Raw genomic sequence first — 16,608 nt, forward strand, 5'->3', positions numbered from 1 at the left:
TTCCACTGATGACATAGATATCTATATATCTACATTCACATGTTCCCAATCAAGTTATTTTAATAGGATTTCAGAAAGCATGCATTCAAGTACTGCACTGCTGCTCACTGAAGGATAAAACTGGTCTGTATACAGACTAAGGACTAAATCATTTCAGGCCAAGTCTTCTCATCCTGATACTCCAAGCACCTAAAATACTCACCAGTGTACATCGACTTGCCACAGACAACCAGGTTATGCTTCTTGATAAATATTCCAAACTTCCAAATTTTGAATCCAAGATCTCACAAACTAATTACCTTAAGTCCTTGCATCTGTGCTAATACAAAGGCAGTATACTTGTGACCTTGTGTCTAGTCTAGAGAAAATAGTTGAGAAAGCATGATAAAAAGTGAAAAACTGAAATAATTACCAAATACAGTTCTAGCTGGTACAGATTCCTTATTTATCCAAAATGAAACTTGAGAAAGGATGACGGTCATAATGCACGGGATATATGTCTGAATCATAAAATAACCCATTTTCCGTCTGAGGTGGAAGTAAACTGTCATAACAATATATTCACCTAAAAAAAAAAAAAAAAAAAAGTATTTTTCTGACTACACATTTTTTTTATGTCATAGATTAATTGTTACAAACTATCAGCTAAGATTCTTTAAGATTCATACAACAACATATTTAACACATATAGAAAAGAAGACATCTTATGTGACAAGAACAAAGATAAGTTCTAAACAAAAAATGTTGGAAATAGAAGGTCCTTATAGTGTCGTTTTTAAAATGCTATCTAAAATATTATAAATGTGTAGCTAAGTCTGGATCAGTTTTTGTAATGCAAGTATGATTTGAAAATTCCTTTAGCATCTGCTGAAGAGAATACTCTAGGTTTATATATTAGCACCACAATAATAATGATATAAATGCAAAAGTCATTAACAATAATTAAAAATAGTGTAAGTTTAGATGAAGTATCATTACTCATATTAAACGAAACAATTACATTTTCAGCACAAATGGAGTAAACTATCTAAATAGTAGGAAGAATACAGGAAGAATTTTGTAGCCATAGTAGGGAAACCAGGTCATTCACTCATAAAAATTGATCTGTGAGCAGGTCAACTTCTATGGTACTGCAAAATACTGTTTTGTCCTTAAGAAAAATATCCAGAAAGCAAATATGCGTTGTACTGCTCTATCTGTTTAATTATGACCATCTTACAACACCCAAACTTGCTGATGTTTAGAAAATGATTCCAATTTTTAAAAATATTTTGAGAGTATGCTTGCTTATCAGTAAACTGCTCATAAGTGATACTTCACTCATTTAGGATGCCCATAGTTGCCATTTGTGCTGTAAGAAGTAAGGCAAATCAGCAGAAGTATCTATTGTGACTAATGCATTCGTGCCTATGCTTATCTGACTAGAGGGTTTTTAATGGTTTTAATAACCCATTCTGTATGCTCTACTTTTATCCTGAGCTGTTTGTTCCACCAAACAAAGGAAGTCTTTTGCACATAATGTGGTTACAGTGCTGAGAAATTACTTCCTTACCCAGGCATCCTCTTGACTCTTCAAACTGCATTTTAAGCAGTGATTAAATACTCATTTTGTCCCTTGGAGAAATGATCTGATTCTAGCTTTCTGAAAGACCTTTGCAATCTACAGTAATGAATCTGCAAATGTATATCTGAAGGACAGAAACCTAATTCAGATCTACGCTTTCACCTCCTAATATATAGCCTATGACATTCAGTAAAATTCTGTATATATTAAAGAAAGAAAAAAAGCCTAGAGTAGTATTACAGGGTTAGTTTGACTGAAATTGACTCTTACTGATGCGATTCCTACCTGTAATAGATTTAATGGTTTCACTGGACACCGTATGCCCTAGCAGGTCATACTGAACTAAACTGGAAGACTCCTCAGGAACTTCCACTGACTTCTCAGGTCCTTTTGTCCAGGTATAAATCATTTCACTCTTCGGATATGCATCTACAACACAGTACCAGTTTGCATAAATAGGAAACAACTTCCCAAACCCTACTAATGCCACCTCCCCAAATTTACCAAAATCAGTAAGACTCGCAGTAACAGCTTTAGAAGACAATCTCTGTGTTACCCCCCAAAAAAATAAACTGGAGGCTAAGGTAGTACATCAAGCATTATACACAAATTAGACTTCACATTCAAATATGAAGTTAAACACTACTTCTTTCTACATTGGCCCTTAGTAAACATGGGCAGGTTATCTTCAAGCTATTTTAGAAATTTCTATCCAAAATTTTAACATTAAAATATACTGTTCTGTAAAAATAGCATGATAAGGAGGGTACATTTTGGAGATGAGGTGCACGTTTCTTTACATGAAGTAATGATTAGTCTAAAAGCAGAAATTTAATTTCTTCTGCCAGAAACAGAGGTCAGTAAAAGATTCAAAGCAGCCCAGAAATAAGCACACCCAAAGAAATATTGTAACATTTAATATAAAAGACATCACTTACAGCTAGCATTCAATCCCTACGCAGTCCAAACTCCTGTTAAAATTAAATTAAACCAATCTTGCATTTGAAATTGCTACTTCAAGTTTCACTGAAAAAGATACCAGATTAGTGTCAAACACAATTTCTACTGATTTATGATTCTGCCCTAAGAAATATGCCAGTGGAGAAGTCCCCATTATTGAAGCTTCCCTAGTGCACATCTGATGCCAAAGCCACTTCTAGCAGGACCTGGTTTCTAATTTCAGTAACTGGGAAGAAAAGCCCTATCAGAGAAGCATCCTTAATATCCTCCTTGGCTATTGAGCTGTATAACTTAAATGTATAAACTAAGGGGATAAGCAGCTTCCAGCAAACTCTAACTTCAGAATTCAGGGGTCAAGGAAAACAGATTACTGTCCAGCCACTGACAACATCCCAGTGAAAAGCAGAAGCCAGTGACCAACGAGGCTTAGAAGAGTGACAAGATAGAAAATGAAGCACATCAACCATACCCACGTGGTCACAGCAATCTCTGCTGTGGAATAAAATCAAAAAGGACTCATTTCTACCTTTCTCTGTTGCATGTAAAATGGCCCAAAACATTACTCCTAGCAAAAGTCAACTAGAGGATTTTGGATAACCTTCACACTTCAAAGCAGAAAAGGATAGTCATCTGCACTACACTGAGACTTCTCTCACCAGTCTAAAAACTATCTAGCCTGTAGTTGTCATGCAGACTCCCTTTACAGGCCACGAAATAGGATATAAGATGAACAAATCTTCATACTTAACGTATAACCTATCTTAGGACATGAACCTGACTCCACTGACTGTGAAGAAAGACAAATAAACAGCTTCCCCAGGCACCTTTTACCTGACTGCAGTAAGCTGAGATGGATCCCACCCTCTTCTGCAGAGTATCTCTCGCTTCACTGAGTGTTCAATTCATCCCAAGGAACCAAAAAAAACTATATACTTCAAACAACAGTGTAGCCAGTGAGTTTAAAACAGTATCTGAATCACTGTCTACTTTTCAGTTCTCTGAAATGAGTTTACTTTTCAGGTCCTAAATAAAATTCCCAAAGAACTTAACAGGAGTTTTGCCTGCATATGGATTGCATATCACAACTAATATTCAGAAAATTCACTAATTTCTCAAAATCTACTTCTACTATTTAAATTCTGTAGTTACAAGAAATTTCATAATTGTAACTTACAACTCCCAAATTTGAGAGGACAAGCATGACCATCCATGGGAAAATCCACTAATCTCATGGGACACTCTGCACTTATTGTAAGCCTATAATGGAACAAATTAAATAGTCTCTGGTTGCCATTTTGTCTAGGCAGCACATCTTTTGCATACAGTAATTGTAAGAAGCTGAAAAACAAGCTAGATACCTCATTGTATACAGGATCGTGCCATTCCTCATTATTCTGAAGAGTTTATTTGGGGCGGTCATGTTATGTGCAACAGACTTTTTCCCATTCCTGAAGAAAGTGTCAGGAGTCCACACCTTCGAGACCATCAAGTTGTTAAGTCTTAAAATTTCAATAGGGCCATCATATTTTAATCTTTTGTCTACCCATGTCTGACGGAAGAAGACATCCATTGTATACTCCTGTATTTTGCAGAAAAATTGCAGAAAAATAAAGATCACATTTGTTTGTACAAGTGTTTCCTGAAAAAAAAAAAAAAAAAAAAGAAAGAAAAAAAAAAAAAAAAAAAAAAAGAAAAAAGAAAGAAAGAAAAAAAAAAAAAAAGAAAAGAAATCCCTCAGGAGCAAATAAACTAGTACTAAAGAAAATGCTAAGTCCACCACACAAACGTAATGTCACCAATTAAATAGTTTTGTGTACTCCTTAACTTAATTTCCCACATTAGTCATATCAATAAATTGATACACATGTTTAATCATTAAGGAATAATTAATCTAATTAGACTGCAGGAAGCAGGCAGTTTAATTTGTAGTCAAGTATATAACTGGAAACAAAATGATCTGTAATAACAAATGTCAACATTTTAAAAGACATTTTTAAAGAAAAGATAGCCAGCACTGAAAATAAATAAATAAATAGATAGATAGATAAACTAAAGTATCAGGAGAAATGATTACTTCCATTTCAAAGCCAAAAAAGGGAAATTTAACTTCAACTGATTAAAAGTAAACTTTCAATGGAGGAAAGCTGAACATTTTCTTTGTCATGTCCACAAAACACATACAATGAACTATTCATAGACTTGTAAAAACGCACATTTATTTTTAACTACATAGCTATTCCATTCAATTCCTTAGAAAAGTCATTCAAGTGCTCCAAAGGAAACATATAAACTGCAGAACTGCAGACACAAGCACATCATGAGAAATCACATGCAAATTAATTGATAAAGGAATGCATTTCTCATCTTGGGAAGTTAAAGCATTTTAAAACAATTACGAGAACAATTACACGGCATTGAAGAAGGTAGCACAGGAAACTTCAGTCCTTTGTAACTTGAAGCTGCATCTTTGTGTTAAGCCAAACTACTCTGCATATTATTACCACTTTAATGGTCATATTCATATGGGCACGAATGCATCTCTACAAATGTAATGCATCTTAGAACTACATTTGGTTTCTTTTCTATGGATATATCCTCCATCTTGCTTTACTGTTGTGCGGAAAAATGCAGATTATGGCCTGAACAGGAGACTAGAAAGGGCTCATGTTATCTTGGGAAGACAAGTAAACCACCTCTAGCTTCTGCATGGAGAAGAAATTTGCTCTACAGCTGTAACTAAGTATCCTCTCTTTCTGTGCATGGCCTTGATTATCCTGACGCACAATGTTTTATTGTCTCCCACTCATATATATTGTGGCAGTACTAAGGATGGTTAGCAGACATCTTGCTAGCCTGCTGCCACTCGCATCTGATGGGGATGATCCCAGAGCAGACACTATTCCAGTCGACAACCACTGGTGCTGGGACTGACCAGCCAATTTCCCCATAACGTGAGTACCTCTCTATTAAACTGATGAATGTTAACTTTACTGTGTTCTTCCTTCAGGACTGGTAAGTCTTGAGCAGAAGTGCTGACGCTTTTGCATTACAACAGTGAGTCTATGAGAAGTCTCTCTTCTCTGTCATCTCTTGCTAATAATTTTGTAGCTTGCAGTAGCAGTTTCTGTTATCAGCATGCACCTGATAGATCTTGTAAAATGAGAGTTCAACCTTTTTCATAACTCTGAGAATCAAACTAAACCAGTTCTAAAAAAACATTCAGATTATCCCATTCTGAGACTCTCACACTCCCCACTTTCAACAAGGTTTGTGAATACAACCACATTCATATCACAATGGGTATATTCATTTCAAAACCAATTCCAAGATCCCTGAAAAGCCTCCTAATCAATCCCTAATGACAAAAGGGGAAACATCTGCTGTAAATTCTCTTTTTGCCAGTTCCTTACCTACCTCCATTTCTTGTTTTCACTCCTGCCTTCTCCAAGGTAACCAGTAATTTCTCATGAGGCAGCACATAAAATGCTTCACTGCAGCCCTCAATTTAGAGTTGAGGCACACACTAGACTTATTATTCTACATTCTTGTACCCTTTGTCACATTGAACAGCATTATACTGTGCATTGAATGTGTAAGATGCAATTCCACGCAAGACAAGCATAGGGACATAGTCCTTGAATAAAAACAGCTTGCTGTCACATACTTTTCCACAGGATAGAACCAATCACTTGCCCCAGAAAGTGCAGGATAGCACAATGTATGAAGGACATTACTGCCATGAAACTGCCTTTCCCTCAGAGAAGTATAAACATATAAATGTACATATGGCTCTGTTACTTCCATGTTTCATATAAAAAATCCAAGAAATGAGAAACTGTTGTGTGATTTAAGGGTATGCTGTAGGCACATTGCAGTGGATTTGACCCCAAATGCAGTTGCCTTTCAGGTACAAATAACAGTACATGCAAATGCAATGTTTGTCTTCAGTGAATACTTTGTGCATGTCATTTTGACATTCAATTTCTGCAGACAGTTATGAAAACTCCTATTAGTCAAACGTTTGCTGAAATTGATGCTAAAAGTGGCCCAAAGACCAACAAAGGGAATTCATCTGAAAAGAAAATGTCAACAAGTATTTGTGAAATTATGTCATTACTATTCACCTGAGAATAACACGCATTTGAGAAAGGCAATTTCAAAGACATTACTTTTTTTTCCCCCACAGTATGCTTACTGTGACACTCCCCACAAGGCCTGATTCTGTCTCTACACCACAAAAATCTGCTTTTTTGGGAAGAAATTTCTTTAAGCCAGACAAAAAACAGTGCAAGTGCGATCAGAATCAGGCCTGCTGTATCTAATTATAAGCTATAAATTAAGCCGTTACTAATCTTGTCTACTTTGTATGATTGACAGAACAGTGCAGAGACATGAATTAATCATCCACTCCTTACTGCAGTTAATGGTTTCTCAGAAACAGGAAATGGCATTTTAGTTCCAGCAGTACGTACCATTTCTACATCAGAAACAGGTCCAAAACTGGTGACATATATATCTGTTTTGACTTCAGTAACAGGACCTAATATATGAAAAGTGAGCAAGAAAATGTGAATTTTGTAGGTCAACAATTGTCATAAGCGATCCTGGCATATGAACAGTTATTGCTTTGAGGGTTCTGTGGACAAACAAGAGCAAAACGCAAAAACAGGTCATTTCAGATATGTCTTTAACAACAAGATCTACTCAACTGTTGTTACTCCACAGGTAAGTCAAAGGCATGCAAATTCCCATTTAGAAAACCAGCATTGACTCAGCAAAGAAAACAGGTACCAACAAATTAAAAGACTTAAGGAAAACACCGTGCTGATTAACAACAAGCACATAATTCAAGAAATCCACATTCCCCAAGGTCTTTATTGCTACCATTCAGTCTTATTGGTAATAACCAGGTCACAGATATTACTGTGCTACACACTAGGCAATTTAGCAGGATCAAGAGATGCATCCACATCCAAATCAATAGTTAAGTTATTTAATACTGACAAACAAAGTAAAACATAGATATCTTAGTATTCTGGAGGGTCTGAACACATGCTACTACATAGCCCCTCTTGCAAGAGCTACTGTTATTTACGACAGTGCACCAAAGTATTGAATATTCATAGCTGAGAATGTCAAGCAACCATCAGAGAAAGCAACTTCATATCAACATGATCAGTCCCTCCAAGACAGGACAAAGCAACTTGAAATACAAGAATGGCATCACTCTGGGTTCACAACTGGGAACTTTAGAGTTTTCTGTAAGTACATATGCAGGATTTATATCAGTTCCCAATGTAAAACTCTAGAAAACTGCTAATTATTAATAATTATAGTTATAATTCTGTGATCAAAGCATTACCTAATGGCTTAATTTGAGTAGTGAACATACATCACAAATGTATGAATATCTGCTGGTTTTCTCACCAAACATTATTTGTTTGAAAACACGGTATAATCTACAAATTCGCAACCACAGTTTCTCTCCTGATACACAAAGAAGATAAGTGCCTCAAGTCTGTTAATTCAGGATTTATCATAGTATTTGTAATACAAAATTAAAAAGAAGGAAGATTTAAGGAAAGTAAAAGCTGAAGAATTTATGCCTCTGGAAAGAAAAAAATAATTGCTGTTCACAGACAATATCGTTTTGAATCAAATATTAAGAGGAGAGAAATAAATATGCAACTGGAAATCAGGGAAGCTATATTTTGTGCATCTAGAAAAAGTGTCAAACTGTGAACAAAATGTAAAAGAAAACCATATAAAATTATTTCAGTGAGCAGTTTGCAAGTTATGTATAGAAGAACAGCTAAGAACTTTTCAGCTAAATGTCAAGAAACAGACTCTTTAATAGAAGTTAACAGTTCTGTACAGAGACATTTTTTCCATGATAAAATCTAAAGAAAAATCACCCTACAACAGTTGGTAGCTCAGTGGTCCCTGGAAAGCTGGATCCTTCAGCATGTCTGTCTCAAAGAGGTTTTAAGAATTTCCCAAGTTCCAGATAACACACACTCATAACATTCTGCTCTTCTAAACATGTCAAATGGAAGCTGCTTCCCTTTCTACAAATACTTAAGTATTCTTCATGATACAGGAACCTATGAGTGGTTGGACCACTCATGTCACTGACAATGTAGTCCAATTAAATTTCCTGAATATAATTATTTCCACAGAGCCCCAAGAAATAGGGAAAAAACTCAGAGCTGTCAATACTAGAAGTGAAAAATTTCACCTGCAGGATTGAAAAACAGGAAAGAAAAGCCCAATCATACTTAGAACGTAGAAACACAAGCAATCCAAATATATCTGATCTCCCATAATCACCACACTATCATTTATCTAGGGTAAACTACGTACAATATAAATATTCACACATAGTATCCATTTATTTAATCTGGTGAAGTCAAAATGTTTTTGAAATCAAAATTCTATAGAAATGATAGAGACATTGTTTCACATTGCTCGAGTCTTTTGTTACCCAACGATTAAAAAAAAAAAAAAAAATACTGAAAGTTATACTTCTAAAAAGAGAACAAAATCACCTGTAGTGGATCAGTATCTCTATGGTATCTTCTTTTCTTTACCTCACAGTACACTGTAATTTTATAATTGTATCAAACAGAGCAAAAGGGAACATTTTTCCCATAGGCAGGAGCTGGTTTTCCTCAAGTACTGACTTCATTTGTTTTATTAGACTGCTTCACAGGCAACAGCGTTCAGAGACTTTTTGCAACTTTATTTTTTGGGGTTTCTTGGAAAGAAGGTAAGCTCTAAGATCAGGAAATTAACCTCAAAATCTAAAAGCTTGTGATTTCATGCTATGAAGAATCTGATTGCAGCAACATAGGAATAAAAACTGTGCTTCTAGTAACTACTATTCTGCTTTCAAACTTGTATCTACCAGTGGGACCCACGAGACAGAAGGAAGCAGGACAGATAACGAAGCCACATGATAAGGCTGAAATTAAAGTTTACCTTTGCTTTCTCCCCTGACAAATGTTCAAAACAAGTTTTAGGCTTCTAGATAATGTCAGATAAACAAGGATCTGCAAACATTTTAGGCATCACAATGGAAGAAACAATATCCACATATTACAGGTGTGAAAATCCTTTCCTTGCATCCAAAACTGTGGTCAAACGTTAAAATGTTTGGTAGGAGAAAAGACAACTGCAAGGGACAGTGAAAGATAATTATTCCCCTAATGCTTTTCCTCCCATCTACAGGCCTGTACCACATCTTCCACCTACAATGTCAGTCCATAACTGTTAAGAGCAAATACTGGATTTTCTAGAGCATCCCAGCACTCAAGGCCAAGCCAAGAGAGCCACGGTGATACCAGAACCTATCCTCTATTCTGCTCATTGTGGAATAGAATATACTAATTCCAATCGGAAACTATAGCAGGGGTAGAAAGAGTGAGTCATGCCTTTTTCTTTTTTAATTATTATTAATTATGGGAATTCCTGCCAACAAAGAGGTGATTTGCAGTCACCTAACCTACTTTTACTAGTGATTCAAGGAGCCTTCCAAAATAAGCATGTTGCACCACTTAATCAACTTGGGCTGTGGAAGCAGAAGATCCTATTAGAAAACTTAAACTTCTACAGCTGGCAATAAAATGCAGGGCAATCTACTTTAAATATGACCACCTGTACTTCCCCTTCAGTGCATGTTCAGAAAACATTTAATCACCATAAGTCTTCAGGAACACTGAAGAACTATTTTTAATATACTGGTGTGTATTTTTATGTCAATGAAATAGGAGGAGAGTCCTACACACTGCAGTGGGAACAGTTAAGTCTGAATCACTGCCTGTAAGATAATATACTTTAAAGAAGCTCTGGTAGAATTAAAAGCAACCCCTGCAAAAAGCCAGAATAGTTCAGTGCTTGATAGAGATGCTACATGTGGGCTGCAGAAGTGATACCGGGCCCTAACCCTGTGAAGAGGAACATAAGACAGCTCTGCCATGCATTTGATGCCAACATATGGGTTGAACTGCAGCAGAACTCCCAGTAAAAGACTTTGGACTCCATTATCCATTCGTTTCCATAGGCAACTGTCACCACAGAGATCTCCACTGTATGTAAACAGTCAAATCCTGCACAGGCTCACTGCAGATTGGAGATTATGCCATCAAGAGTCATACAAGCAACTGCAAACCTTAGCAAACAAGTCTGTATAAAGGTCTCAACGTGCAAAGTACAATTTAAATGCTAAGCGTGGTCACTGTTATGAGATCAATCCGGGATACATGAAATTACATTACATCACTTGCCATATCTACATCTTAAAAAAAAAAAAAAAAAAAAAAAAAAAAGATGTAGCTGCTACACACAGGAGCAGTTTGTGAAAGATTTGATGCTTTCTTTTCAAGTTTTTGCCTGCTGCATAAAAAAACAATTGTATGAAAAGCACATTCTCTTGTTTAATTCCATACCAGAGGACAACTGCTACATGTAAAATTTCTCTTGGGAACTTAGAACTGGGTAGGTCATTTCAAATACTCATACTCAATACTACATTCTTTATTCAGAGGTAAATACATTGAATGCAACAGCACATAGCAACTTTTACATTCTTCCAGTATCATGTCTAAACCTTGAACAGGGAAAAACATAACTCCAGAGATGAGGACAATGTTCTGTTTCTTTGTCTGTTCAGCAGATACTCTGCTGATACAGCCAACAAGGCTGACACTGGTGCCTGTTTTCACAGCGTGGGCACCTGTCTACAAAGAACTGGACCAAGAATATCAGCTAATTTTATATAGGTCACTGAACAACAGACAGATGGTAATGACTTCAAGCATTATGGACCTGGGCCAAATTCAAACTAGTCAACTACAGGTATATAACACCATATCCTGTTAACAAGGCTTTGAATCATCTGCTCTCATCAGCTGAAGATTGGACAATTGCCCAAGAAAAAAAATGATTACCTTCACTTTATGATGCTCACAGCCAGTCCATTTGTAATAAACGAACAAATAAATAAATACAAAATCTATTATGCTGGACAATGGAATTTTGAAGGTATGTATGAGGTTTTTAATAGAAGAAGATAATAATGTAGATACTCTTATTTTCTAAATAGAAAATTGTCTGCCCTCTTCACAATTATTCTGCCTTTGGTGAGGCCACACATGGAGTACTGCATCCAACTCTCTGTCCCTCATTATAACAGAGACCTGAACACACTTGAAATAGTCCAGCAAAGGGCCACCAAGATGACAAAGGGCCACCAAGATGACAAAGGGCCTGGAGCACCTCTCATATTAGGAGAGGCTGGGAGAGATGGGACTGTTCAGCTCGGAGAAGAGGAGGCTCACGGGGTTGTCATTAATGCCCATAAACACCTGAATGGGGAGTTCAAGGAAGACGAAGATCTTTTCAGTGGTGGCCAGTGCCAGGACAAGAGGCAATGGGAACAAACTGGAACACAGAAGGTTCTCTCTGAATACCAGGAAGCACTTCTGCTCTTTGCAGGTGATGGAGCACTGGTACAGCCTGCCCTGAGAGGCTGTGGAGTTCTCCTCCTTGCAAATCTTCTTAAGTCACCTAGATGTGGTTCTGGGCACCCTGCTTGAGCTGGGTCTGATGGACCCGGAGAGCCCTGTCAATCCCAGCCACTCTGTGGTTCTGTGATCCAGCAGATATTTTAATTGGAACTCATGGGCCCTCACTTCTGTCAGTTCCTCATGTAAGGTCTGAAACCATAGAAGTGTTAAAATGGCAAATCAGATTCAGACCTTTTATTCCAAGTGAATAATACTCCTATATCAAAAAGTTGTTCTACAACCATTCTGAATCTAATCACTGGTGGAAAGGTAACAAAGTGATTTTTTTTTTTTTTTTTTCGTCATATGCAAAAATTTCAAAAGCAAATAAAAGCTGGAATAAAGGCGTAAGTGGTTTTCCTTCAGAATTTTACACCTGAATCAAAAGAGCACTTGGGTAACATGAAGTTTTACAGCAGATAACGCTTTTCATTAATGACACTGCAGGTGACTTCTCTCAACACTGTGTTTATAATCTGTTGGATTACAGGCCGTACATGACTGGGAAATCCACATGCACTAAAAACTTCTTTCTGAAATTCAGGACAGCAGCAAAATGGCACATAGACAGACTTTTCTTCCACTACACTGTTTTCAAACATCGTGGAGCATTACTTCATTCATTAGTTTCCAAATACTTTCCCACTACTGAAATTCAAACTGTTATGCATTTAAAGTCTTCCTGACAGCACTTGCGGGGTTCTTTTCATGCACAAAAATTCCTATTCTGCTCTACTTAATTAAATTTCTTCTTGAAACCTCTGCTCCTCTCGCTTCTTTTAAGGATGATTTAGATTCTTCCCGCCCAAAGTCAAGGGGAACTTTCAACCTCCTTCATGAACCCTTCTGGTTTTGTTTATTACATTAGCAAACCTTTCAGTGATTAATAACTGACAGCAACTTGTTGGATTGTTTAACCTGTTTGGTGAAGCAACTTTGTAACGCCCAGTGTTCATTAAATGACATAGAAAACTTAATTCTTCTATTTACCCTCAAGGTAAGCCACGCTACTACATAACATATAACAGGGCAAGATCCATATATTCCATTAAGGTTCAACCCTCCTGAGAAGCCACATTTACATTCATAAGCATGCTCAGGTGATTTAACTTCATTATAACCACTAACTTTGTGCTATTAATGAGGCATGGAGAAACTGGATTCAGTCTTAGGAATTCTCCAAAATTTAATATTTTCTACTTTGCATGCAAAAATCTTCATGAATTGTTATTTATAGTTACTCTAGAATAAGCCAGCAAAATTCAGAATTTGGCTAGCTCCCCAAGCCCGATTTTAAACATCACTTGCACCAGAATTAGAAGTGTTTTCATTGATTTGAAGATTAAAATCAGCATCGGTCAGACCACTGAGAGGTCTTTTGTTCTTAAAATAAAACCTTCATTTCATTTTGAGCCACGTGCAATCTAGATGGTGAATCAGCTTCAGGAATAAAACAAAAATAAAATATTCTGCTGCTCATCATAAAACAGCTTTAGTGTTACCAAAACACACTACACTTTCCATCTCTAAATATTCCCACTATGATGACATTTGTTTGCTATGCTCTATAATGGCAAGCAAGTCACTTCTAAGAAACGAGTCCCATTTGCCAAAAAGACTTATCAGCAAAAAAACACATAATATGGACAAAACTTAATCTGGATAGCACATAACTAATCTGCAGACCATGTTGAGTTGTATCAAAAGGTCACATCTGACCATTACAGAGAAGTTTCTTTTTCTGGTTAATTTTGGTTTTTAGTTCTTGTTCTTGTCAAATAAGGTGACAATAACTTGCACTAAATAGCTAGGGTGCCTGGCATTGTTTTCAAAATTGAAGTAGGTTTGCCCATGTGTTACTTAGAAGTTCAAAACTCAAAGGTGATTGATTTAGGTATTACAAGGAAGGAAGAGGTAAATAGTAATGTAATATTCATTTCATGAGATACATACTCAGACATGTTTTCCTCAGATTGAAATGTGAAGGTTTTTTCCTTGTATTATTTAATTCAATTCTGCAGTTATGGAAGTTCAAGGAGATTCAAGGAACTTCTTGTTTTTGACAGCATTTTGCTGAAAGTCTGCAACACTGTAGAAAAAGTATCCTATATCCTGCAAAATATCCTATAAGTGACAACTGTATCAAAATAAAAATCAACATAAACTGTATGTCACATTACATATTTAGTAGTTGTTTAATTTTAGAAATCTAATAATGCTCATAAAGCATATTTGCTAGATGACTAATTAGTTGGCATTCAACCTAAATGATGCCAAACATAGCACATCTCTCGTATGCGTGCAGAAATGTCTTTAACTTCTCAGCAGAGAGTAGATGGAAAAAAAGCTACCTGTTCTTAATGATTCCTCTGGGTGTTCAATAAATTCAGTTTCCACTTAAGCTAAGCTATAGGAGGCCTCATTTATTCAATACGCTGAAAATAATAAAGAAGCAATCAAAGATATTAGCAGAGATCATGCATGTGAGCACAATATATGGTATGTATGGAACGTGTTGGCATACACGTCAGTGTGGCTGTATCACGTGTATGAAGAAGGTACTTTCAGAGGAGGAAGAAAGTATTTCACAACATAAACCTACACAAGGATCTCGTTCAATTCCGCATAGAAGCAGCCTATAAAATGCTCTACTAGCTTTGCACATCATGAAAAGGATTGTAGCACTTCTTTTTAAACCTTTAAAAAAAAAAAAAAAAAAAAAAAAAACTTTCAAATCTGTGTTTTAATAGCTCCATGCCCGATTATAAAATAAATTTGTATTTTGTCCCAATCCTGATTATTATCAGTTCCACATCCCAACAGTAACACCAGACCTACACTGAAGAGCCAACCTGGCTTCTCGCTCACAGCACAAGGGGCACAGAAAAAACTGAAACCCAACATCCACACCGTGGGGGCGGGCAAATTCACGACCCCTCCAGTCCCGATTCCTACACAGCAACTGACTACCTCCAAATCCAAGCTGGAACGGGAGCAACTTGGGTTACTGCTGCGTGCCCGGGTTCCCGAGCGCCGGCTTTCCCTAACTAGTTGGACAGAGCCCATCAGCCACACGACCCCGCAGCACAGACAGAACTACCCTCTCTCTCCTCGGCACCTGGGTGGCAGCAGATCCCGGCACTGGACAGTCTTCCCACCCCCACCGAGCGGTGCGCCCGCAGCGCCGCGGACCCGGCTGCGCGCACGGAGAGCCGGGCTGAGCCTTGCGCTCCCCGCGGGCCCCTCGGATGGACGGCGGTCACCCCCGCGCCGCGCCCGTACCTCCGAATCCCGGGCGCAGCCGGTTGTCATAGCCATCCAGGAGACTGTTGAGGATGCTGGTGAAATTCTCCGGCCACAATTTCTCCTCTTTTTTGATCTGTCCCGGCGGCCCGGTGAGACTACGAGTCAAAGAGGAGGCGGGTGAGAGGAGTCGCTGACACCCGGCTCGGGGCAGCGGCACCGCTACGAGCCGTGCCGGGTGGGGGTCGCCCCGCGGCCGGGGAACTCACCACGTCGCCAGGCACAGACAGTGCAGAAGGGCGATGGAGAGACCCGAGGACATGGCGAAGGCTGGCTCCTTGGCAGAAACCATCTTTGCATGCCATACTTCACGCCTGGGCACGTTGTCCGGGGCGGGGGACGGCGGCGGCGCCGGCAGCCCCCGGCGGCCCTACATGCGCGGCGCCCCGGTTGCCAGGAGCCAGGCACGGGCAGAGAAGCGGCGACTCTCCTCGCGCTGTTAACTCTCTCGGGGCAACAGGCACCGGTCCGCGCCGCACCCGCCTCCGGCCCGCTCCGCCCCGCCCCGCTCTCCCACCCGGGCCGCCTCAACCCCCTCCGGGCGGCCGGGAGGTGCCGAACCTGCCCGAGAGCTGCCTCCCGCCCGGGGGAAGGCGGAGCGGAGCCGCGGGGGAGGTGGCACTCAGCCCGCCCGGGCCTCGTCCTGGCGCTCCGTGCCTCGGGCTCCCCGGCTCGGGGGATATTGCGGAGGATGTGTGCTTGGGGTTACGTTGAGGTGCGTGCCTATGTGTGAAGATGGATGGTTTCTTTCCCCATCTGTCCTAGTGAGGACTGCAGTGTGAAGTCTTCATTTGCCGTGGACGACTCCTCTCCCGAAGGGGAAATAAAGCTGAGAGCTGGCACAAAGAGCCTAATTCCCAGAGAGGGTCCCTCAGCTGGTAGTGTGAAGGTGTTAGATGAGGGGAAGAGCTGTGACTTCAAGGTTAAAATGGAGCGCACCTGAAAGGGGTGGGAGTTAGTGGGTTATCCCACACTTCTGGAAGCAGAAATGCCAGAAGCCTGGAACTGGTTTCACGTTGTATCTTTGTTCCTTTCTTTTTTCAGTTTCCTATAATTAGGAAGCCAGGTTAGTGACCCAAATAATTTCCATTATCCAAGGTCCAAGGGATTCTGCAGCAATTACCCACTCCAAAGCATTGCTGTTCTGTCAGAGACAGAATGGGGCTTTTGGGAAGAAAGAGAAGAGATGTTCAGGATGTTCTTCCCTCACATGCT

The 16,608-nt window shown here is 38.9% G+C and overlaps 1 protein-coding gene across 3 annotated transcripts in view; it reads right to left on the minus strand.

Moving 5' to 3' along the window:
* Positions 1-15,989, minus strand: part of GABRA4 (gamma-aminobutyric acid type A receptor subunit alpha4) — a 45,141-nt gene extending 29,152 nt beyond the window's left edge. Inside the window, exons 1-7 of one of the 3 annotated variants that reach the window (XM_052681933.1) lie at positions 15,603-15,988; positions 15,373-15,491; positions 6,997-7,064; positions 3,883-4,103; positions 3,699-3,781; positions 1,850-1,993; positions 413-565 (exon numbers count right to left, since the gene is read on the minus strand). In XM_052681933.1, coding sequence (XP_052537893.1) covers positions 413-565; positions 1,850-1,993; positions 3,699-3,781; positions 3,883-4,103; positions 6,997-7,064; positions 15,373-15,491; positions 15,603-15,685 — 871 coding nt within the window. In that variant the 5' untranslated portion in view covers positions 15,686-15,988. Of the gene's footprint in view, positions 1-412; positions 566-1,849; positions 1,994-3,698; positions 3,782-3,882; positions 4,104-6,996; positions 7,065-15,372; positions 15,492-15,602 lie in introns of all 3 variants that reach the window. The other 2 variants (XM_052681934.1, XM_052681936.1) reach the window with 2 other exon arrangements.
* Between the last annotated feature and the right edge of the window lie 619 nt (positions 15,990-16,608).

This window comes from Tympanuchus pallidicinctus, unplaced genomic scaffold, assembly GCF_026119805.1.
Source record: "Tympanuchus pallidicinctus isolate F22 unplaced genomic scaffold, pur_lepc_1.0 scaffold2, whole genome shotgun sequence".
Taxonomy (NCBI): domain Eukaryota; kingdom Metazoa; phylum Chordata; class Aves; order Galliformes; family Phasianidae; genus Tympanuchus; species Tympanuchus pallidicinctus.